The sequence below is a fragment of the Sipha flava genome, unplaced genomic scaffold (genome assembly GCF_003268045.1).
Source record: "Sipha flava isolate LNK unplaced genomic scaffold, YSA_version1 38_pilon_pilon, whole genome shotgun sequence".
NCBI classification, from domain to species: domain Eukaryota; kingdom Metazoa; phylum Arthropoda; class Insecta; order Hemiptera; family Aphididae; genus Sipha; species Sipha flava.
In genome coordinates this window covers 1,281,017-1,306,966 of record NW_020273099.1, presented here as the reverse complement: position 1 = coordinate 1,306,966, position 25,950 = coordinate 1,281,017, and the positions used below count along the sequence as shown (strand labels likewise).

The 25,950-nt window shown below is 33.4% G+C and overlaps 2 protein-coding genes across 2 annotated transcripts; both read left to right on the top strand.

Moving 5' to 3' along the window:
- The first annotated feature begins 5,776 nt into the window (after positions 1–5,776).
- LOC112688372 lies at positions 5,777–7,945 on the top strand. The gene has a single exon (XM_025561537.1). It carries the CDS (start codon positions 5,777–5,779, stop codon positions 7,943–7,945), a length of 2,169 nt encoding a protein of 722 aa, XP_025417322.1.
- A 12-nt stretch (positions 7,946–7,957) lies between these two features.
- Positions 7,958–9,009, top strand: LOC112688371 (ATP-dependent DNA helicase PIF1-like). Its single transcript, XM_025561535.1, has one exon. It carries the CDS (start codon positions 7,958–7,960, stop codon positions 8,984–8,986), a length of 1,029 nt encoding a protein of 342 aa, XP_025417320.1. The 3' UTR covers positions 8,987–9,009.
- Positions 9,010–25,950: the final 16,941 nt, after the last annotated feature.

Sequence of the window (25,950 nt, the reverse complement as noted above, 5' to 3'; positions counted from 1 at the left end):
TCGAATAACAAACGGATTCGATGGGTCTCGACGTCATGAGTGTATGCTCGGTCGCGGTTTGTGTTGCGAATTATTAATATTCGACGACGTTGCACGGGATGTTGTTCGTTATGTCCGTATGGTATGATTTTAACGCGACTGAATTCGCTCGAAACGAAGACGCTTTTGGCGAAAAGCGATTTTCAAAAACTTTTTAACCGTGCGCTGACCGAAACACTCTGTAACAACATCAGAACATACCGTTGCGATTCGCATTTTCAACAATAATACAATATCTACATTAACATGCAATATGCACTGCCATCTGTTGGTCGTACGCTCTGTTTAAACGTAAAGATAAGAATTCAGAATTTAGTTTTAATAGTTATATATTTAAATATATAACTATATATTAAATATATATATTTAAACCTTAAATATTATGAATCTAACCCACCAAGAGCGACATCAAACTGTTAAAATGCATGGTCAAGTAACATTTAAGTATTTTTGTAGTACAATATATGAACTCTTTTTAATATTAAATAATCGCGGATTAATAAACGTCGTATTGACTCAATGTTGTGCCTTCACTATAACAATGAGATGTAACACGATACGTTGTTACATAATATATTGTTTTCAATAATCAGTAAGACATTATCTGACCGATTATTGTTAATAGTATGACTTGAAATTGGAAAAAATTTAATTCTTCGATTCAGCACTCCGTTCAAATTTAATATAATTAACGAATGTACCATAGTTTATCAAATTGATAACACCACAAAATTTAAATCAACTAAATTCTAAGAAATATATTGTATCAAATTACGTGATGAATACGAATAAAATTAAATAAAAATAAAAAATATTCACCTAGTCTTCGTTTAGTCACATTCATTATAAAAGAATTTATTATGTTTCAGATTTATTTTATCATTGAATCATGACTTATTTTCTATAATATTCTGGTAACTACCGTTAGAAATTAATTCAAACAATTTCTTTAATATTAATGTTACACGTTTCCTATCTTATCGAAATTAGTCCGAAACTGTCCATTGTCAGTAACGTAACGCGACACTTAGTCTGCGTATTTGTGTAAGTCATTATCATCATTATTACTTTATTAAACATCTAACAAATATCATATATATTAAACTGTATAAATATATATTCTTTCCATCGAAAATTGTCAACTGTTCACTACAGCTACGAAATCTGTTTAGTATTATAATTCCCAGATAATAGTCGTTTAAAAACAGTGTAAACACTTTTTTAATCAGGCTACCAACTATACAGATCAATATTATTATCAATCATTACTGTTCCGATTTTATTTATTTATAATTACGCGCTTTCTAGTTCATTTTTAATTACAATGCATTTTTCGCTTTATAAATAAATAATATTTAGCCACACGGAAACGTGGAAATAGAATATTAGGTATATTCAATAGAAATAGAATAGAATCCGTATGAATGTTCATGAAATCGGGAATAATAGCGGTCATAATTAATTTAAAACGAGTAAATCCAATCAATCATGTTCTCAGAAGGTGGGTGTTTATTAATTTCAGACGTTAGCCACACGAATTAATTTTTTTTTTTTTTTTAAATTTTTTTTTTCGCACAACTGAAGTCGTTTAAAAATTAATCAATTATTCGTATGCTTTCGAGTGTGATAATTGCAATGTTTGAGAAATAATCAGATCAACAAGATTGAAGCAAATCGATCAACGGAAACACATTTTTTAACCACATAATATTTCTTGTAGACTTCGGAGCGCTGGTAACCGGAATGGAAACGAAAATCGATTTATATTATGAGCCTCCGGTGTTTTCCAGAGGCATTGCACTCGTATAAACTGTTCAACGGTCGTATGGTCGAAGTTATGCGATATATTAGGCTAAACGGCCGCGTTAGTCGCTCAGCAGCGCCGCGTATTTTTTCTGCAGAATATCGTTGTACGGAAATAAAAACGTGTACTATTTCCATCGGAAGAATACATGTTGGACGAAAGGCGCATGCGACGTAACCCAACGTAACGTATAATAGTATTGCGGTCGGACTACGTGAAGTTTTTACCCCCATAGGTGATATTAAACGGTCGAAATAATGTGTACGCGGTGAACACGACCCCGAACGGTGATATCGAAACGAAATGATTGGCGCGTCCAATGGTGTATTGGTAAATATATTTAAGGGTATACGCATTAAAAATATATAGATATTAACCTCAAAAAAATGTTCTCACCACGTCCGAATAAATTAAATTAATCCCTAACATTTTTGTAACTTCTAATACAACAATAAAATACAACACCACAAGATATACATTCGCCACCCGTTGTAAATTGCATGATTTGCATGATGCATATTTAAGAACCACGGGTTGAACATCCATACTTCGTACTATATGAGTATCTAATAATATCTATTGTTCATAATGTTATTTACTGAATCGAACTTAAAATACATTAAACACAGCAATCCTCGTTGTAATCCTCAACAGATAAATATTTCATTAAAACTTCATGGTTTTTTTTTTAGATTATAGATTAGATTTAGATCATAGATTTTTTCCACTGAACTAGTATTAAATTTTGGTTTTCGAGTTGTTTTTGAAGCGTATGCCAGTAAAATAATATTTTACACTAGGCATATGCCGAAAATTGAAAATCTGCTGAAGGGCTTACGGCGTATACCCGCGTATACGTACCAATACACCTCTGAGCGCGACGCGTAATTCGTACGTATTTAACGTATCGGACATAATTCAGTTAACGCGTACGGGTGTAACGGAACACGGTGACTGAAACCAATAACAACGTAATACACATGACGCGCACGCGTTTTTTTTTTAAGTTCAAATATTATAAAATATCAATCGCGCCGGTAAATAAAAAATTTTAGAAAAACCGTTCCCGGTTCGGTCAATATAACGCGGAATCGTCTGCGAAATAGTCTCTCGTTTATAATTATGCACCAAACGTTTAAGAACGTTGCACACGTCTACGCCGCGTTCCGATCTTGTGAAGACGCACGCCGCCGCCGTTGTTCGATTTCGTTTTTTCGACCGTTCACGATCCAAATGTCAAACGTTTGTTTTGTTAGACGAATCGCGGAGGCAGTGCCGCGATAACCGGGTTAGTTGCAGGTGCCTAAAACACGAGCCCATTTTTTCGGGCGGAATTTACATGTACCTTTTTTACTTGGACATTTTCCCGGGCGGAATTTACCATAGACCTTGTTTTTACCTATTAATTTCAGGCGGAATTTATCATACCTCGATTGAACAATAATTGATTGACTACGTTTTGTACACATTATCGTACATCAACGGTTCTTTTGTGGCCTGTACAATCGAAATTCAAAATAATTTGGTTACAATTTTGATTAAAGGTACGGTTTCCCTGCAGATTCCGGACGAGGGGGGGGGGAGAATTCATATGATGTACATACGGGCCCAAGTCAGTGTAGTTGCGGCACTGATGGAAGGTTATACAAAAAAAATCATAGGATTGCGAAAAAACAACGGTTCCGATGAAGATAATTTTTTCGGAGATATAGTTTTAGGTACAGAAAAACTCAAGTAAAAGTCGGACACCGATCCGGTACGCATATTAGCATTCTGGGGTCGGTCTCGGCACCGGTTATCATTTTAGCTTTCTGATTGGTCGTTTGATTTTACCACGCTTTTTAAAAAACTGTTATCTGGTATTATGTGTTATTTAATATTATCACATTGCAATGCGTATTTACTATTTTTTTTTTTATAATGTATGAATACAATTAATCTTTAAAAGGGTTTTTACTTTTTACTTTTTGTAGGTAGCTTTTTAAGTAAAATATTATAAGTCGAAAAGTTTCTTAAAATGTTTAAATTAGTGGAATTTGATGATAATTCATTTCATTCTCATATGTTTTCACACACCAGCTTGTAATAGTATTTTTACCATGAATACTAATCCAGTTACAAATATCTTGTTCGGAAAACTTATTAGAATAAAATGAATTATTATCAAATTCCATTAATTTAAACATTTTAAAATACTTTTTGACTTATAATATTTTATTTAAAAAGCTACCTAAAAAAATTCAAAAGTAAAAACCCTTTTAAAGATTATTTATATTCATCTATTATATAAAAATAAGTCCGGTTTTCCTCCCTGACGCTATAACTCCAGAACGCACGAACCGATTTCCACGGTTTTGCATTCGTTGGAAAGGTCTTGGGCTCCGTGAGGTTTATAGCAAAGAAAATTCTGGAAAATTCAGGAAAAATTCAACAGAAAAGTGGGGAAATCGTTTTTCACATACAGCGCCATCTATTATACATAGCATGTACTTCAAACCAATAGCAACGGTGCGTGATAAAGTGTGTGATAGATAGTCATTATTCTCTGCTCAGTTAATTTCATTTAAGCTCAGTGTAAATTATGTGGATCGTGCATTTGAAGTTAAATTCAACACTCTGTCCATAGTCCAAAATGCCTAGAGAACGACGTGCGAACATCGGCCGCCGCACAAGACATGCAAGCCAGCAACAAGTCTATTCAAGGAACTTAAGAGAAGAAAGAAAAAATATAATAAGAGAAAATGACCGATTGAGACATCGCGTGAGCACACGAAGATCATTGGCATCATACAATCGCTTGGCATTCCAATATGATCCCACTGCGAACTACAGTGATGATGAAAATTTGGATATTGGACGAATGACGACTATATGCCGATATTGCAATGCGGTAAAGTTCAAAAGAGAAACGGTTGGATTGTGCTGCGCAAGTGGAAAAGTCAAACTGGATCCATTACTTACACCACCACAGCCACTGAAAACATTGTTTGATGGAAGTGATCCCGATTCCAGCCATTTTCTTCAACACATCCTTGAATACAATAACTGCTTTCGCATGACTTCCTTTGGAGCTAATATCATTCGAGAAGGCGGCTTCATGCCGACTTGCAAGGTAAAAGATACAACACACATAACCAACACATAATTGCAACACATAACAACTTCATATACACCACACACTACACCATCACACGATTTACAATGTATTCATGAACAAATTTTAATGATTATTTGCAATTACAGATACATGGTCAAATATATCATTTGCATGGTTCAATGGTGCCAACACCAGATGAACCGCATCAATTTCTGCAAATATATTTCATTTCGTCGATGGTGGATCAGCTGAACGTGCGGTGCAATATACAGGGAGCACAACAGTTAAAGAGACGAATTATTGAACAGTTGCAAGCATTTTTTCACGCTAATAATGCTGTGGTTAATATGTTCAAAACAGCATTGGAACGAATGCCATCGGATACGCACAAATTTGTCATAAGAGCGGATTGTACTCCAACAGGTGAACATGTGCGAAGATTCAATGCACCCACCGTTAATGATGTTGCTGCAATTATTGTTGGCGATCCAACTAAATCACGAGACATTGTCGTTCAGCGAAGAAGCAATATCATGCATCGTTTGTACGATGCGTTACAATATCCAATCATTTATTGGCAAGGGCAAGACGGATACGACATCACGTTGAAGATGGTCGATCCAATTACAGGTACAATATTCACACACTAATTATTTCCATTATTACTTTTATTGGTTTCCATTAACAATTCATTTAATTTTGCATTTTCAGGAGTATCAACGAATAATAAAAATCTAAGCGCAATGAATTACTATGCGTATTGTATGATGATTCGTACACATGAGGAGAATGTCATTCTGAAGTGCGGTCGGCTATTCCAGCAATTCGCTGTCGACATGTATGTCAAAGTCGAGACCGAACGTTTAGCGTTCATCAGATTCAATCAGCCAAAGCTACGATCTGAGGACTATATACACTTGCGTGATGCTATTCATTCAGATGGTGATGTTCAGAATATTGGACGACTGACGATTCTCCCATCAACTTATATCGGAAGCCCACGCCACATGCACGAATACGCTCAAGACGCTATGACGTACGTGCGAAATTATGGAACTCCGGATTTATTTATTACGGTCACATGCAATCCGAAGTGGACGGAAATTGAACGCGAGTTGGAACCGGGTCAAAAACCGCAAGATCGCCATGACATAATCGCCAGAGTATTTCAGCAAAAACTCAAGGTTATGATGGATGTGCTTACTAAGTATCGAGTTTTTGGTGACACACGTTGTTATATGTACTCGGTGGAATGGCAGAAGCGTGGACTACCGCATGCTCATATCCTAATTTGGTTGCTGAACAAATTACATTCAAATGAAGTGGATGACATCATATCAGCTGAAATTCCTGATCCAGTCACTGATCCCCGTCTACACGACATTGTGACGACACAGATGGTGCATGGACCGTGCGGTGCATTAAATCCATTATCGCCTTGCATGGCTGATGGAAAATGCACAAAACGATATCCGCGACCGTTAGTTGCTGAAACAGTCACAGGGAACGATGGATATCCAGTTTATCGTCGGCGTTCAAAAGAAGATAACGGTCGAACTATCAAAGTTAAAGTTCAAAATCAAGAGATTGAGATCGGAAATGAATTCATTGTACCATATTGCCCGCTGCTATCACGAATTTTCGAAACACATGCAAACGTTGAGAGTTGTCATTCGGCCAAATCAATCAAATATTTGTGCAAGTACGTCACAAAAGGCAGCGACATGGCTGTGTTTGGTATTGCGTCGGAAAATGTGAATGACGAAATCAGCAACTTCCAAATGGGCAGATACGTCAGTACTAATGAAGCACTGTGGCGATTATTGTCATTTCAAATTCATGAAAGATATCCCACAGTTGTACATTTAGCAGTGCATTTGGAAAATGGCCAAAGAGTTTACTTCACTGAGGCTAATGCGGCACAACGAGCTGAGAGACCACCATCGACAACATTGACTAGCTTCTTTGCAATGTGTGAAGCAGATCCATTCGCAGCGACGCTGATGTACGTTGAAATGCCCAAGTATTACACTTGGAATCAATCAACAAAGAAATTCCAACGTCGCAAACAAGGAACCCCAGTTCCAGACTGGCCACAGGTGTTTTCAACTGATGCACTAGGTCGTATGTACACTGTTCATCCTAGAAACGATGAATGTTTTTATTTGCGACTGCTGTTAGTAAATGTACGTGGACCGAAATCATTTGCGCATTTGAAAACTGTGAATGGCCACCAATGCCAAACATATCGAGAAGCATGTCAACTATTGGGTTTGCTGGAGAACGATTCTCATTGGGATTTAACACTTGCAGATTCAGTTGTTTCATCAAATGCGTACCAAATACGAACGCTGTTCGCAATTATCATCACCACATGTTTTCCTTCACAACCAATTCAGTTATGGAACAAATACAAAGACGCCATATGTGAAGATATCTTGCATCGCTTGCGTATTCAAACGAATAATCCTGACATCCAAATAACCGATGAAATCTACAATGAAGGATTGATTCTGATTGAGGATCAATGCTTGACTATTGCAAACAAGCTACTGATTGAAGTAGGAATGATTGCGCCAAATCGATTGATGCACGATGCATTCAACCAAGAATTAAATCGAGAGCTGCAATACAATGTTGATACATTGCAGGAATTCGTTAGAAATAATGTTCCGTTGCTGAATGAACAGCAAAAACAAGTATACAAAACATTAATGCAAGCGGTGGACAATAATACTGGTGGTCTATTCTTCCTGGATGCACCTGGAGGAACAGGGAAAACATTTGTCATTTCATTGATTTTGGCCACTATTCGATCAAGATGTGACATAGCTTTGGCGTTAGCATCATCTGGAATTGCGGCGACTCTTCTAGATGGCGGTCGTACTGCACATTCTGCGCTTAAGTTGCCACTCAATTTAAACACAATTGATACTCCAACGTGCAATATTTCCCGATCCAGTGCAATGGGAAAATTGTTAATGCAATGCAAGCTCATTGTTTAGGATGAGTGCACAATGGCACATAAGAAATCACTTGAAGCACTTAACTTCACACTGAAGGATCTTCGGAGAAATAACAACATCTTTGGCGGCTTGATGATATTGTTGGCAGGCGATTTCAGGCAGACGTTGCCAGTAGTTCCCCGTGGAACGCCTGCAGATGAATTGAATGCTTGCCTAAAGGCATCACCTTTATGGAATAACGTAAAAACATTATCGCTAACCACTAATATGAGAGTTCAACTTCAAAATGATCAAAGTGCTGCACAATTTTCCAAACAATTGTTAGATCTTGGAAATGGAAAATTCCCAGTTGATGCGACATCTGGATTAATTACTCTTACCAACGACTTTTGCCGATTTGTAGACACTCAATTAGTTCTTATTGAAAATGTTTTCCCAAACATTAGTGAAAATTATAAGAATTATGCTTGGTTAAGTCAACGAGCAATTCTTGCAGCAAAGAATAATGATGTCCACGCACTGAATTTCACCATTCAATCAAAAATTGCTGGCGATTTGGTGACATACAAATCCGTTGATTCAATAACAAATCCCGATGATGTAGTAAATTATCCAACGGAGTTTTTGAACTCTCTGGAGATACCAGGATTTCCACCACATAACTTGCAACTGAGAGTTGGTACAGTTATTTTGATACTGCGTAATTTGAATCCACCGCGACTTTGCAACGGTACTCGACTTTCGGTAAAGAGACTTATGCCGAATTTAATTGAGGCAACCATTATTAACGGAAAGTACGCAGGTGAAAATGTATGTATTCCTCGAATACCAATGATTCCGACTGATCTTCCGTTTGACTTCAAACGATTGCAATTCCCAGTTCGCCTTGCGTTCGCAATGACAATTAATAAGTTGCAAGGCCAATCGCTTAGTGTTTGCGGGATAAATTTGGAAAATCATTGTTTTTCACATGGACAGTTATACGTTGCGTGTTCACGAGTTGGGAAACCATCCGCTTTGTTTGTGTTAACGTCAGACCAAAAAACAAAAAATGTGGTTTACCAAAGAGCACTACAATGAAACAATTAAATAACACTTCATTTTAGTAGGTAATTGAAATGAATTTATTACTGTTGTGAAATGAAATAAATATTTTCCTTTTCAAATATATAACAAAAAAAATTTTTTTTCTTTATCTTTTAATCACCAAACGAAATGTTACATAAAACGAATCTGGTGGCGAAACGGAGTTCGCCGGGTCTGCTAGTACTTTATAATAGTATCATAAATAATAAATAGGCATTGCAATTTGATAATATTAAATAACACATAATACTAGATAACAAGGTTATAGGGTAACAGTTTTTAAAAAGCGCGGCCAAACCAAACGACCAATCAGAAAGCTAAAATGATAACCGGTGCCGAGACCGACCCCAGAATGCTAATATGCATCCGGTACATACGGAAAAAGAACGTTTTACTACTTAACGTAAAGTATTATAAGACCGATTACGCGACGTAAGATATCTTACGATTTGGCTAGTTCAAAGGTATTTTTAATAATATATTAATGATACCTATACTAATAATGTAAGCTTCTCGTGGAAAAAAAAATCCGATACACGTGTTCCCACTTGAATGAAATAAAGAATAATAACGAAATGCGTTCACTTTAATCCATAAACGCACACGTAAATAACGACATTACATGTTGTAATACGCACGTGTGTTGTACCTACGTGTACACGAAATGCAAACATATATATTCGAAAAAGACCGTTAAATCATTCCCACTCGACGGAGGAGAAAAAAAGAATCTCCGCCGAGATTAATTTATTTCCAAACAAACAATTTATTTTTATATTTATTTTACGTTTCCCATTAACTGTTCCGTCACATTTCCGTATGAATTATGCGCTAATGTGAGTTAATCGTGTAACAGGCCTACAACGTGATTATACATCGCGCAGCTATAATTGACAATAAAAATAATAATTTAAATATATATTTTATAATAATCGTTGAACAATAAATCGTGTTATGCGTACTACACGTGTACAATGAATACGATCGTCTCGGAAACCGATTGACAACAATGTGTGCCGTAATAGAACAGTGGGACAACATCATCCGACGCCACGAAAACGTTTCGTAATATTTATATCGTTATTATTTTTTTAGTGTTTCCATTTTGGTCGGGCGGTTTTATTGCGACGGCATGATGCCGGTGTACCTACTCTCTCTACGACTCAGAGGATCGAAAAAAAATATTCGCCACTCCTTTTCCGACACCGTGTCCTGGTGATGCGGTCATAGGCGCGATTTAAATTTTTTACCCGGCTCGAAAAATGTATACCAAACATACCCGTGGGGGGGGGTTTTGCCTTCCACATCCCTTTAACTTGCTTTCATCATCGTACAAAATATTCGTGTCGCAAAATATATCATTTTGAAACGTTACGCCCTGGATTTTGGAAGGACTAAGGTTCCCCCTCCCCAAACCCTCCTGATTTGCGACCGTGGAAGCGGTATGTTGATATTTTCAGTGCACGTGTTATGGGTGTTCTGAATAATAATAATCTGTGACCCGGGCGCACGTTTAGCACGACGATGTCCTCTCCATCGAGCTGCGTCTGTGACATACCTGTACGACAAAACCGCGAAAGGTGAGTGTGTGTTATACCATTACTGTTATCGATCGGTACATCGGCTAAAACGCGCTACAACAATAATCTTAATGATACGTTCCCGTACCTATTCCCCGTACGACTATCACGGCGCGTGTCTGATTATGATAATATGTACTTGGTGTAGGCACGTAGGGAGGGTTTGGCAACTTCTCGATCCGTACAGCGCACGGATCACGTACGGTGTTCGTCGCGATAACGTGCTACATCGATTTCATTTAATTAACGATTAACCAGAACGAGTCATGTAGAAACCGCATTGCAACTGCACCGCTACCACTACATTATATTCTATTTATATAATAATAGAAACGATATTACACGAACACTGATGTGATTGCAGTGTTATTTCATTGACTGTTTTAAGAAATAAATTAGGTATGTTTCAAAATATTTATGTTATTGGTACTTAATAAAAACACACAAATGAGTTGTATGAATGCAATATTTGAAGTTGAATTCGCCAACGACGGAGAACCGTGCAACGACGCATTTACACGGTTATAAAATTATCCGTCGCTTTTGCGCTTTTCACGGACTTAAGTGGCACTACTTTGTGACTTGCTGAAAGTAACATGTTTTGTCATAGCATGCCATATTATAACACACAGGTACAACAAATCCTATCCACATCGATGTTCATATGATATTTCTGGCTGTTTATCGACTGTGTGAATTCACTATATTTTTCTCTCCGTGGTCAGTATATTTTGCAGTAAAGGTCCATTGCGTTTATTTTCGAAGAAGTTATATGATTGTAGTTCAACCCGCACGAATATCGAATAAACCGTTACTTACCGAATACTCGATGTTAACAACGTTTCGAACGGTTCAAGTATTCTTTAATTACATGCACGTCATTGAAAATATATGCAAATCCTACTCAATTTATTGTTTCTCTTCACGTCGCATAATAAGGCTGTTGAAGTCTCCGTTGATAACGGTTGAACGCTGAAATCCTACGCTCGCAGACGTCTTGGATTTTGATCGTTTCCACGTCGATTCGTGTAGTTCGGGTACGATGTCATCAGCTCTATAAATTTCCGTTATGTTCGTACGCCCGTTTCGGAACGTGGTTTACGATATGTACACTGCGCGCGAGGCGAATTCCGCCGTGCGACGTCTGCATTCACAGTATTCGCGTGTCATATCGCAATCATTTTTGTTTTTCAACTCTCGTCGCGATCACCATTATTTATGCGTATTGTAAGTCGTCTTTTATATATAAAAAAAAAAAAAAAAAAACCAGCAAATAAATAAATAATAAGCCAACTGTTTATGTATCGCGTATGTAAATTACGTACAGAACTCTGCGTACACGTGCAACGGCGTCCCACACGAGTTCGAAAAATGTGTACTGCTGATCCGCGGTACACGCGTATCGTCGAGATTTACACCGTGAGTTACGCGGCGTAACACTCGAATTTTTCGCGGTACGAACTCCGACCGGGGGAGTGGGCACGCGGGTGCGACCCGATACGGATTACCGTTTCGGGGTGGTACACACACACACACACATCGCGCACAGTGCACGTTGTTACACGTGTCGCGCAGCGGTAGGCGTACGTACGCGGTTCGCGCAAAACGTTGTGCGCGACTGGGGCGCGGGAGGACAAACGACGACGGGGAGGGAGACCGTGAACAAGAACGAGAAGAGTAAAAACAAACGAGAATGAATAAAATAAACGGTCCAGTTTATGCGATCTACTCGCGTCCATCGGCCCCGGACCATTAATATTAATAAGTTATTGTTGCCGTTTCGCGCGCGCCCGCGGACTCGTATGCGTGCGGCCACGACGCGACGGACACATCGGGCCGCGGGTATTTTCGTTTTTCAGCTCTCGGCGCGCGCAACCTCCGTCCCTCGCTCGCCAACTGGTTTCCCGCCACGCAGATTTATTTCTTAATCATCCCGGCACGTTAATTTTATTTCGATTTACTTTTTTTTCTTTCGTTTTTTTTTTTTTTTTTTTGCTCCTGCCCGTACACGCATCCTTCGCGTGTACGCGTCGTCCGGTACCGTCTGCCGAAACCTCTGCGCGTGCATGATATAATGTAATGTTTGCGCGGGTACACCGTTTATAAACAGTAACTATCGTCGGGTTGGTGCGAGCGGCGGACGCGATCCGCCCACGTGAACGAAATTCCTTAAAACGTATAATATAAATAACACCGGTCGGTCCGCGCGCGCGTATGTTCGTACGTGTACATTGTTATTATTAAGTATGTCGTATATACGTTATTCGCGTTGGGCCGCTAAAATGTTACGCGCGCACCGGATTCCAAAATATCCGTGACGAGGAGAATATTATAAAAAACTATATCCATGTAAATTATACGTGTAAGTGTATTTTTTTTTTTTTTTTAAAAATACGGTACGTACACTACGTTAAAAATCTTGTAATTCGTAACCAATTTAAACGTACACAAAATAAAAAACCAAATCATAATAATAAACAATAGAAAAAGTACACATCGAAGTATACAACATATCTATTAAATAATTTGTATTCATTAATGTATAAACCATGAGGACATCTGTGGGATGCTGTGATATTTTCCCATGTTCTATAATAATATATAGTGTATATATACTATAAAATCCGATCGCTGTTAATTAATTATCACTGTCATAATATTAATTTTGAGGTTACTTGACGAATGTCTTTTTTTTTTTTTACAATTTTTGGCTGTATTTGTTTAATAACTAAAATATATTAAGATTTACAAAAGTACTGAAAGGAATCAATCATCACAATCAACATAAATTATTGTTAAAACAATATTATACAAAAAAGGTAATTTTTAAGATTTAGTAAAACCATAAAAAATAAAATAAAATTTAAAAATTATTAATATGTAATACTATATTATTGAAAAAAAAAATATATATTCAAAATTATATTTTTTTAATACAAAATATAACAAAATTTATGGAACAAATATAATAATTTTGGCAAAGTATACTATGCTAATATTCATGAAAGTTTATGTAAAAAAAAATTAAATTACCAAAAAAAAAAGATAACATTGTTTTATTTAATAATGTTGTATTAATTATTAAATAATTTCTTTTATCATTAGGTGCATACTTCAGGTTTGAAGGTCCAAAGAAGCTGGAATTTTCGGCACAAATATTTAAAGATATACAAGTATATGAGCTGTTAGAATAGTACTACACACATTGTTTTATTTTAATTTTTTTTTTCAATTATTGTTTCGATCGTAATAATAAAGAACATTAGATCTAAATAAAATATTATAAATTATAAATTACTATTAATAAATATTCTAAAATATTAATTTTATCTGGTTTGTCGACTTGTTATGCGATTAAATGTGCCCACCTTAGAAACGACCGTACTCCAACTATACCATTATATTTAAAATAATACATTTTTATTTGAAAAACTATTTTTTTATTATTTTTCAGGACCCCAAACAATATTTTGTGATCTAGGTTAAAAATCATGACTCTACACAATGATTATCAAAGGAAACCAAAACAAAATGTATACTATAGAACTTGTAACAATTATTAATATTTATTAAATGTTAATCAAATAACTACCTTCTTATTTACTTACTTTAATAATAATGATACCGATAGAATGTTTTGTTTATGTTTGGATTAAATTTCAAATTAATAGAATATTTTATATCACGTACATGATTTTTTGAAAAAATTAATCGTAATCACTAATTTTATCTTGATAGAACGTACAACAACTGTATACAGTTGTATACAATAATTTAATTATTAAGTACACATTTTCAAAAATTAATAAAATTCATTATAAATCAATGGTTCGACTTTAACAAGTTATTTTAAAATCAAACTTTTTCTAAAAATCTGATTTACAAAATGGTTATTTTTTTCAAACTATAGAATGAAGTTTGCTTTTAGTTAACTTCTGTACGGCCGTCCGGAGCACAACGAACGCGTGCACCCGTTAATTATTTAATCGCTAATAGACGCACTTCTCAACACGAAAAGCTGTGAAAACTTTTTTTTTTTCGTTAGTTATCAGTGTTGCGAATAGATAATGAAAAAAATTATCTAGATAAAGATGAAAGATAATATGTCCAAATTCATCTAGATAAAGATAAAAGATAATTTCATTTTTATCTAGATAATATCTATGAAGACTCAATTATAATCATTATTATCAATAGGTACCTAGGTGTTCAATGTTTACTGTAGTAATGTAGTGTACCATTAAGCAATATCTATGTACAATATATAATATTTAATGATAGTTAATCAATAAAATGTTACACAAAAAAAAAAAAATAAAATGGCTCTGTACGTATCAGGATGAATACAGAATACATAAAAAATTATTTTAAGTTAACAATATTGTTTTTCACATAATCTTAATTTGATGATTTTCATTATTCTATAAGTAGTTACGACTTTACGGGTTCCAAGAGTAGAGTATTGACTATTCAACGTATGAGTTACATGTGTTTACTAAAATCAAATACCTACTATATTTGGAACTTCCGTGAAAAATAAGAAATTAAGTTTAAAAATACCAAAAATATTTTTCCGATATGAAAATACAAACAAAATGTCATACCAAGAAATAATTACTTATTAATAATACACGAATTATGATTATAAATACAAAATCTATATATATAAATATATATAAAAGAAAGTCGGGTTAGTTACAGAATTTATAATTCAAGAACGACTGGACCGATTTTTATGATCTCTGATTTGTTGGATTCGTCTCCGTACAAGAATAAAAATAACTCTAATCTTTGCAAGAATACAGACAATTATCTAGATAAGTAAAAATTTTATCTTAGATAAGTAATTAGATTACTTAGCGTTATTTATCTAGATAAGATAAAAGATGACAAAAAATCTATCTAGATAATTTTCTAGATAAGTCCCAACACTGTTAGTTACAGACTTTGGGCATAATGGCCGATTTTAATTTACCGTAGGAATCTAATAGTTTATTAAATATTTTGGGACGGTTAACGTATTCCTGTGCACCAAAGCACGAGCCGCCATTGCATCGCGATATATTTTTTTGATTTTAAACCGATCGCATCATAAGTAAACTCGTTTATCAAACTCATGGACAGTTTTTTGGTCGGTTACCTCATTTAATATGCAATCCGGGATCTGTTATTGAGATTGGATGGTTTGAGTGTATCGTTATGCTAACAGAGTACAGTCGAAATGTCTGAGGGTTTCTAAATCGAAATAAAAACGAAGCTAAACTAAGCTAAACTAAATTATAAACAATGAAATAAGGTAACGATTCTACGATCCGCTTGTGTGCTCAAGTCACAACACCCAAAACGCTTTGCGTGATTTTTAAAATGCTCGTTTAAATATTATAATAAAAAAAACGACTCCACACGTAAAGAATAAAAACGAATGGTCGTCGATCTACGTGAAAATAGTGAGATAAACGCTTAACTATACACGCTAATAAATAAACAATTGACCGAGAAAATTGGCTTTAGCATACTGCAAGTATACGGTTTATTAGCCAATGAACACTAGACGGCCGTTCGATCAGTGCAAGTATAAATGGTGGCCTAAGCTCAGTAAAAAAAAAAAATAAAATAAACTATTATACCCGTCGTCACTACGTATTCGCGAATTTCAACAATCCATCAAAGTATAAAAATATGTGGCTTGGTGAGCAGTAAGTCTACAGGTATAACCGTATTATAGGATTATACGACACAATTTGCGAGCAATTAAAATCGTCCGGTAGGTCACACAATATTTGAATACACCGTCTTGTGTGCGTTTTGATAAATTCGCATGTTGAATGAATGCAATACGTTCTATTTCGAAACTCTAATAGGGTTCAAACGGACTTTTTAATTCGTCGGCTATATAGGGAGAAAGAGACATGTCTTAAAATAATGTTATATCGTGCACGCATTCGTACCGACACATATACTTTCATACAGGATTAAAGTATAATTGTTTACTCGTTTCCGTTCCTTTTAAAGCAGAGGCGCACACTCGACATTTCATTAATTAAAAACCGTTTCAAGTTTAATGATTTGGTGAATACACGTGTTTATGATACGTTGAGCAAGATGTAATATATATTTTATTTTATGAAACTATAAGATACGGCATTACTGTTGTTATTCATTGCAATCAGTACGTTCCGTGTTGTGATGAAAAAGTTAACAGATCGTTTCAAGTTCTCATTGAACAGAAAAGAAAAAAAAAAGTACACGCAAATAATGAATTTTTTGGATAGAGGGGCACACGTCATCGACATCAGCTTTCAATTAGAAAGTAAATTCAGTTTACGATTTACTGTGATCACGCTTAGACTGATGAAATTATTTTTAATCAATTCGGTGGATATTACAGATACAGAGTTAATACTATCGTAAACTGGGCACACCGATGGTATAAAATTGTAATAACGGAACTGGGAAATGGGCGGTATTGAAACTTTCAGTCCATCGAAGGTATTTTTGACGAGTATTCGCAAATTATGAATACGAAAGATATCTAAACAATTTTCCCCCGCGTTTACCGGACGGCGAGCGATTCGAGGACACGAAGGTAGAGTTTAGTGCATAACAGGTGTTACGAACGATAAATAAGAGCGGCGAGAAAGTGAAACAGAGACAGCGAGGCAGGACACTAATTTTTTTTCGCCGTTGTTCATATTGTTCCGATTCGAACGGTCTTGTCGCGACACAATATTTCCAACCGCATGATATCATATCGAACGCGGAGATCGACCTCATTTTTTACGACACGACATTAAGCCGGCAGCCGCCTCGATTGCGAGGCCTACGGAAACAGGACCACGGCAATAAATTGGAACCGCGTACACGTTTTATGGTCCATAAAATATGCGAAACCGTCTCTATCGGAGCGTCGCGGCTCGAAACAAAGGTTCTTCTGGCCCGGGGACCAAGGGTAAATTAGTTTCCTACGATTCGGTTTTATCAAAACACCGAGATCGTCATCAGTACGCGTCGTCCCAATGGTTTCCGTATTTTTTTCCGTCCGCGCATAAAATGTATAACTAGCGCCGAGCGCATTTTCCGTTTTCAAATTGCAATATAATATTTGCATTTCGCAAATATCCGCAAAAAAAAAAATTAACATTCAAACGTGTATCAGGTCGCATAAATGTTATTCAAGATTTTCTTGCAGACGTTCCGTTGCTGGCGGTCAGACAAGATTACAGATAACCGATTACTATCACTATTCGCGCATAATATAAAATAGACAATAAAATGGGCGTCGTCGAGTCTGATGGCCGACGAAAACATTTGCGTCCGAATCGAATTTGCGCTCAAAAACCGTTTCAGGCGTCGAACACGACGTTCGGTCGGTGGCGCACTCGGATCAATATCTCGGAAAAATTCGACCGCCGTTGACTGGATAACATATACACGCCGAAGGGCTGACGCACATTCATCGCTCGTTTTCGATATTGATGGATTGAGAAAATGATCGTAATACATTGCTCGCACATTTTTTTCTCTCTCGCTGCCCCGTGCAAAACGAACTATTTGGCTTTTCGAAATGGCCGGTCAACGCGTTGATGGTAAAAAAAAAAAAAAACACATAGAAATACGATGCATTTGAGCGCGTGTGCTATGTAGACATTTCAAACGATACGTTAACCTCTCTCGTGTGTTATCATGTATTATGCACGGCTCGCAAAAACTTTGTGGTCGTTTTTATTTGAACTCCGAACAAACTGAGAGCTCTTAGAGCTCAACTTGTACACATTTTGATTACGTCGGTACGGACATTTATTGGTTTTGTCTCTTTTCCCGGTGGCTTTTTCTTCTTCTTTTCTCTCATACATTTACCTTTTATTTCACATCTGTTTACTTACACAAAACATCACTAGCTTATTCAGAATGCAAAAGTTAGCCGTTCAATAATTCATGTCCAGTTTCGCACACAAAACACACAAATGTATATATAAATTACATTACATGACCCTAATTTCGCCGTTTTGTGTACACTATACATCGCGGAAAATGAGTGAAACATATCCCACGCGTTACGTTTCGTCGTCGCAAAGCAATCGGTTAGATTGATTTTGCGACTGAATCGGCTCGGCGACGAAGTTTCGGCGTACAATGACCGCAGTATAAATTAAGTTTTGTTCGATCTCTGTAACGATAAACTAATAGATATATCAAACAATCTGCAATATTTACTCTGTGGTGATGTATTACTTACTGATTGATCGTTTAATTCAATCAATTCTGTTTCTGATTTTTCTCGACAATTCGAATACTTGGTCGGAGTCGACTATTATTGTTTGAGTGCATTGATAAAATCGAAAACATGGAAAATAAGATAAAACACTAACTTGTATACTACTGTAAATTAATGTTGATGGAACAGGGGAAAATAAAATTTTTTTATTAGACAGTTCATAAGGCGTAATAATTAGATAGGTAATATACTGATCACAGATATTTTGTACCATTTCTTTTTATTTGATAACTTATATATAATATGTTTGAATGCAATTATAAGTCCTGGAATCTAATAAACATAATTTAATATTGCATATCTTTGGTAACAGTTATACGATGTGATTACATCATATATACCGTGATCTATCGATAAAAACACAATAAAAAATGCACGAATCAATGCCTGTGAAATACGCGAAAAAATGATTAAATCACGTTATTGTGTGCTTATTCATCATTACGAGGAAACAGTTAAAGATTTATGAACGTATAAAAAACAACCTTTAATTGCTTTCTTGTTTTGACCGAGTTACATAGATAAATCTTAGATACGGATATCAGTTGATTTAAAGTAATATTTATTACGTTTTTATTTGATTACATTTATTTTTGCGAAGACATTTTATGTGTATATAACTTGTAAAATATTTTACCACATTATATCAATTGAATTATTGTACTTGTGTTCTCCTAGAAAACACTTTATAACAAACAACATCAAATACAAAACAAATAGAGCAGCACGGCGTAATATATATGTAATTTAATAGCACGCATGTTAGTAATTCCAAAATATTGCTGTTCGATACCATGGTAATAATAAGATACCTGTAATATACAATAAAAAAAATACAAGGTATTTTGCTTTTACAAAAATAAATAAATTCCAAAATCATTGTTCACATGAAACACAAATGCGATTAATAATAAAAAAAAAATGTATTTCGATTTGTATTAAGAACTCAACGATTTTGAAAAAATTGAAAATCATGATGTTTAAAAATATTTGTAAACAGTATTAATTATAATGTAAAACATCAAACATATATTTTTTTTTTAATTTATTACATTCTTAAGATAATGTTTATCGATTTTAAATAAATTTTAAATTAATACTCTTTATTTGTAAATAATTGCAGTTTAAATGATGTTAATATTCCGTTCACTATAAAGTATACTGTTGTTCTTAGGTTTATTTTTAGTTTAAGTACAGGTTACAGAGTTGAGAAATTATAACCGGCGTAGGAAGTTTAGTTTGCATTTACTATAAAAACGACAAAATACGGAATCAATATTTAAACTATGATAACTTTCGAACCGAAGATTTTGAAATCAAGCGATATTTACATAACTTTTTTAAAACTAAATGCAAACAAAAAGATTAACGATGATTTGAATTCGTTACGAAAATATGCTGCAAACGTTTTGTTATACGATTTAATTTCATTATGTTTGTAGCGCAACGAACGAATGGCGAGGAACGAGGATGTTCTCAGGGAACGCGTACACTTCCGACATGACACCGCCACCGCCATAAACAGACGAAACGCATTACGTCGGCCGTTCGTTTTATTTTTATTACCATACACATTAAAATCCATATTGTTATACCGGAGATATGGGTATCTAGCTACGTATATCGTATTTTCTATAACGCGGGTTGCAGTCATAACAGAAGACTTTCGACCGGACGTAAAACTTTGCTCGTGCTATAAAATTGTCAAAAAGCAATATCGATATTGACAATGTATCACGTCCGCGTAACGACCTATTTCCCCGACGAACGTTTAATCTTACGACGAGCAAAGTCCCAAGTAAGAACACGGGCGGAGTAATAACAATAATAATAATAATAATAATAATAATAATAATGTTGTAGTAGCGGTCGCACGCACACGCTCTTCGATTTAACAGTGTTGACTGCGAATTAAACCTCCTAAGTGATGGTGCGGGCTTCTTCCGTGCGACCGTGAGATGATAACATGATTAAATTAGGATAATAGTATTTAAATATTGCACGATTAGTTCATAACGAATTCGATCGATTACGTTCATTAGCCTAACTCAGCGTTTCCCAAACTGTGGTCCGCGGACCCTTAGGGGTCCGCACGTATATCCGAGAGGGTCCGCGAATATAAATTTAAAATATACATAGTATTATTTTTATTTGTACTAAGAGTTCCGCGAACATTTTTATTATCTCTAAGAGGTCCGGCAGAAAAAAAGTTTGGGAAACGCTGGCCCAACTAATTCAGAGGAGCACATCGGATAAACTTGTTTTAATCCGCGAAACGCGCAATGTTCGAAATACAATGTACAATATTTTACTTATTATTGTATTTAACATTTTTCTAACATTATTTCATATATATATATTCTATTTGACAAATATTTTTGTTTTAAATTTTTAATTAAATATAACAAATCATCGTTAATGAGATTCGATTTAAAAGCAGACAATATTAACTGAAGTGTTAGAAACTAGTAAGTTGGCATAAAAGGGGTATGACAGGGTTATGTTTTTGGAGGGGGAAATAGAGGTATTTCCCACTCTCGATCCTTTGTTTTTTTTTTTTTTTTTTTTTTACTATTTTGCAGAAACTATGATTATTAAATTCTGGTATAATGACTACTCGCTTATCTTACGTTCTAACCAAATTCGGTACCTAATTTTGAAATGACAATGAAAAACGTTTCTAATAACAATTAAACGTTCTGTGTTCATCATGCATGGGTTAAATTAAATTTTAAATTGTTTAATCTTTAATGGTTTAAATTTAATCATGGATAATAAAGACAAATATATTATCTATAGTTATTATTTATAGTAATCAATATTCTTTGTTAATATTTTATTTTTATTATACTTACTTTATAGTTTAGCGTAGATTCTGTTATTTGAGTTTCGTATTGATTAAAATATTTTATGTTTTTAGAGTAGTAAACGTTTTGATGTTAATATGTCAAAATAAAATGTACAGATTTGTTCCCTCCCTTGAAAAGTTATCTCAAATACGCCACGAGGGTAAGACACCAAAATATATACAGATATAAGATTCTTCTAAAAGACATATTAATATCCGTTATAGTATCAATCACTTTATTACAATTAAAATAAATTTACATGCTTCAACTTCAAATGAAATGAAATCATTATAACTTACACATTAAAAAAAATTAAATTCCTTACAGTACACTATTTAGACACAATATGTACTTTAGACGAATTATTTTTTGATTAACTTGGCATTTCTTTACTCTTCTGTTGAATGTTAAATTATTCATTGCTGTCAACTAAGATTAGCCGTTTATTGTTTTAATTATCATATTTTCAAATGGTAAATACTATTTTTGATTCGTAATAAAAAAAAAAAAAAAACATTGCGAACACAAATTTTATTTCCAGTTTTCAGTTATCATTTAGTAAGATGAATTTTTATTTATTCCTCATAAAATAATTTCGTACAGATATCCTAAATGAAAACGTTTGAACATTTTTGAATCAATTATATTTCCTTGGAACGCTTAGCAAATACTTATACAATTATAATTAAACATTAAAATACATTTAATGGAATACTTAGAATTGTAATTTAAATCAAAGAAATACCAAAAGTAAATATTATATATAATATATATACTATATATACATTAGTATAATGTAATGAAGTAATTTAAATAATTTCTATGAATTTCTAATAATATTTTATAATATTTTTCGAGTTTTGTGTTTATATTTAATTCGTTATATTTCAGCATTGATTTTTATACATTAATATTATGTTTTTTTTTTTAAACATTTATTTGAATAACAAATTTTTGTAAATTTATTTTTCAGAGTTTATGATTAATACGATTTAATGAATTAATTATTAGTATTAGCTTAATTCTGCATTAGTCAATTGTAAAAGAGCTTCAGTTCAAAGTAATCTGACCCTGCTAAGAGAATTAATTAAATAAAATCCTGGAGGGTAGATTATTCTCAGTGGACGTTGAACGTCCATTATCAAAGGCCATCTCTTTTTGCCTCGCGGGTCACATGATTTTTGGACATGACGTTCCAAAGGGACGAAACAAATGTCTAGCTTAACTTACTCATTAATTATTTTATCGGACTTAAAGATATATATATCTCGTTTCCGTACTAATTAAAGAGCTTATAATATTCAAAGATAAAATACCTTTATAGTTATTTAGGAAATAACCATCCTTTTATTACCACTAAAAAAAACCATGCGAGTAATATGTAAATCCGAATAAAAATATTGATTTTTTATGAAGAGAAATACAATGTCTAAACATTTTAATTTAAATATAGTGAACATAATCAGTTAATATTCAATTTAAATCTAATATTTTAACGTAGTAAACGAAAATGCAGAATCGTGGTTTTAAAATAATAATTACAAGGACGTATGAGGAAATATTAATTTTGCTTGGACCAGAATCGAATATTATAACGCTATAGAGCTAAAAATATACTATAACTAATTAATAAACGTTAAAATACACCCCCCAGATGGTTCTCTCAACAATATGAACACAACGCAGTATTAGCTACCGTAAAACAGAAACAAATTCAAAACAAGAAAAACTTAAACCACTCGCCACTCTGTGGAAAATGTTTTGCATCGAGTAAAAATATTGATAGCGGCTCACAGGTAACAATCCTTGCAAACATATTATAAAGTAGTAAATGAATATAAGCAATTTATCTACGAGTTGTCTATGTGATAGTAGTAAACTATCAACTGTTTGTAATTCAAAACCACCCATTCCTTACCAGGTTTGTACTTAAAATAAATATAAGTATGACATCATTTAAACACTTCTTATGGTCAAATTTTAGAAATTAAACTATGTTTGATTTCAGAATTTAACTTTGCACCTATTGAATCGTATTTTTCATACACAAACATTTTAATTGACTATCTATTGCCATTAGGATCGTTGAAAAATTTTCAATTTTCAAAATTATTAGCCTCGTAAAAAAAAATTCCTAACGTAGGAAAATATTTTAATTTATGTAAAATAGAATCAATGTTAAATATTCCAAGACTATTAATCTGTGATAACGTCGTGTAATTTATTGTTGATTTCACTACATTTTGCTTTTACATTCTTTCATGTTTGTATTTTGTATTATACAACGGTCGTTGTTAGATTATTTTTATACACTCCTTGTACAGTTATTATTATTATAAGTAATTGAAAATGTTATCGGACGCTGACATAGCAGATCAGATGGATGAGATCCTTGCAAATCTAGAATCCGAAAATGAGTTAATGGACGAAATATACCTTGAATATGATGATAATGGTATGTACTCCTTATTGTTTTTATATGATGTGTATGCAAGTCATTTTACATATATTTACAAATATATAACTTGATATATTGAAAAATAAATATAAATACTATGTTATTATATCATAGATTTTGATATGAATGGTTTGGTGTCACCATCTTCACAGAACCACAACCAAATGTGCCTTCTTCTTATCAATCTCCAGAAACAGTTAGTCCAAGTGTTCAACGTGCAGAAAAAACAGTAAAAGAACAGATACTAGGTATCTGTCATATACTATGATATCTATCATACCAAAACAAATACTAATATAAACTAATATAACTAATATAAGTATCACTATGACTGTTTACTATATTATGTAAGATCATAATTTCTGTATATTTGTTACTTTATGATTAAATAAGAATGTTTCACTTATTTGAATAGTTGTTTTTATGTTTATAATATTCCTTTTTAGCAAACCGGTTAGTCTAACGATAAAAAACTTAATATAAAAAAATTTATCAAATATATATATATATATCATGTATTAAATTCAAGAAGTTTATCAAAATAAAAGGTATCATAAAAATAATAAATGATATAATTAAATGAAAATGTTATTAACCGTATCGTCGCTAATCGTTAGCGGATATTTGGGAACCAATGGATAACAAACTTTTAATTAATTCTAACTTTTAAAACTTTGGATAAAAATTTTTATTTTTTATTTCAATTGTCTTTTATTTATCATTTTCAATCAGAAACAAATATTAAAACGATAAAATTAAAATAAAAAATTAACTTAGTCCATCATCAGGGGACATCTTAGAATTAATTAATTCAGCGCTCAAAGGGTTAAGAAACCATCGGAAGTTGCGTGCTGTTCATTATGTAATTGCACCAATAAGTAAATTTAGTTATGAAAATGCTGAAGATTGTATTTATAATTGTTCAAGAAAACAAGGATCTTATCTTATAGAAGGTAAACTTTTAACAATAATATTGTAGGGTGGTCCATTTACGGTAAATATGAAAAAATAAATATATTCCTCAGGTTACACCCCCTAGATTAGTTCAGTTAGCTATAAAAATAAAATATTATAAGTTTCAAGACAATCAAAAAAAGTTAAGTCGTGCCACAAGAGCCCTAAACTTATTCATTTTTGATTTTCATATATTATTTTATATTTTAAATTCAGACCAATGTAATATTGATTTTATACAAAATTGCATCGAACAATATTTGTATAAAAAACTATTTTATACATTTTATATTCTTAAATATTTTTCATAAAATTTTTATTTTACATAAAAATAGCGTTTTTTAGGTAAAAATTTGTTTTTTTATTATTTTTTGAATAAAGAGTATTTCAATATCCAATTTAGATGTTATAATATAAAAATTGCTTTTAAGATCAATAGCAATTCAATTAAACATATAAACAATATAACTAAATACTTTACGAAATACCCCATTCTTTTGAGGAGACAAGAGTTCTAATTTATTTAACTATATAATGAATATAAAAATAAAAATATAGACACGAATAACAATAAAATTATAGTACTTATTAAATATATAAAATTAAAAATAATGAAAAATACGTTTTTATAATATATGTATATACTTTATAGTTATTAAATATATACAGAGAACTACACAATTCGATATTGTAATATAATAATTAAAAATAAAATGTTATAAGTAATATTAATTTTAAAGTAAAACAATTTTTTTTTTATTATTATTATGAAAATATAACATTTACGATCTGTGCGTCTTTTGCACAATAAGCAAATTTATAAGACAACATAAAACAAACAT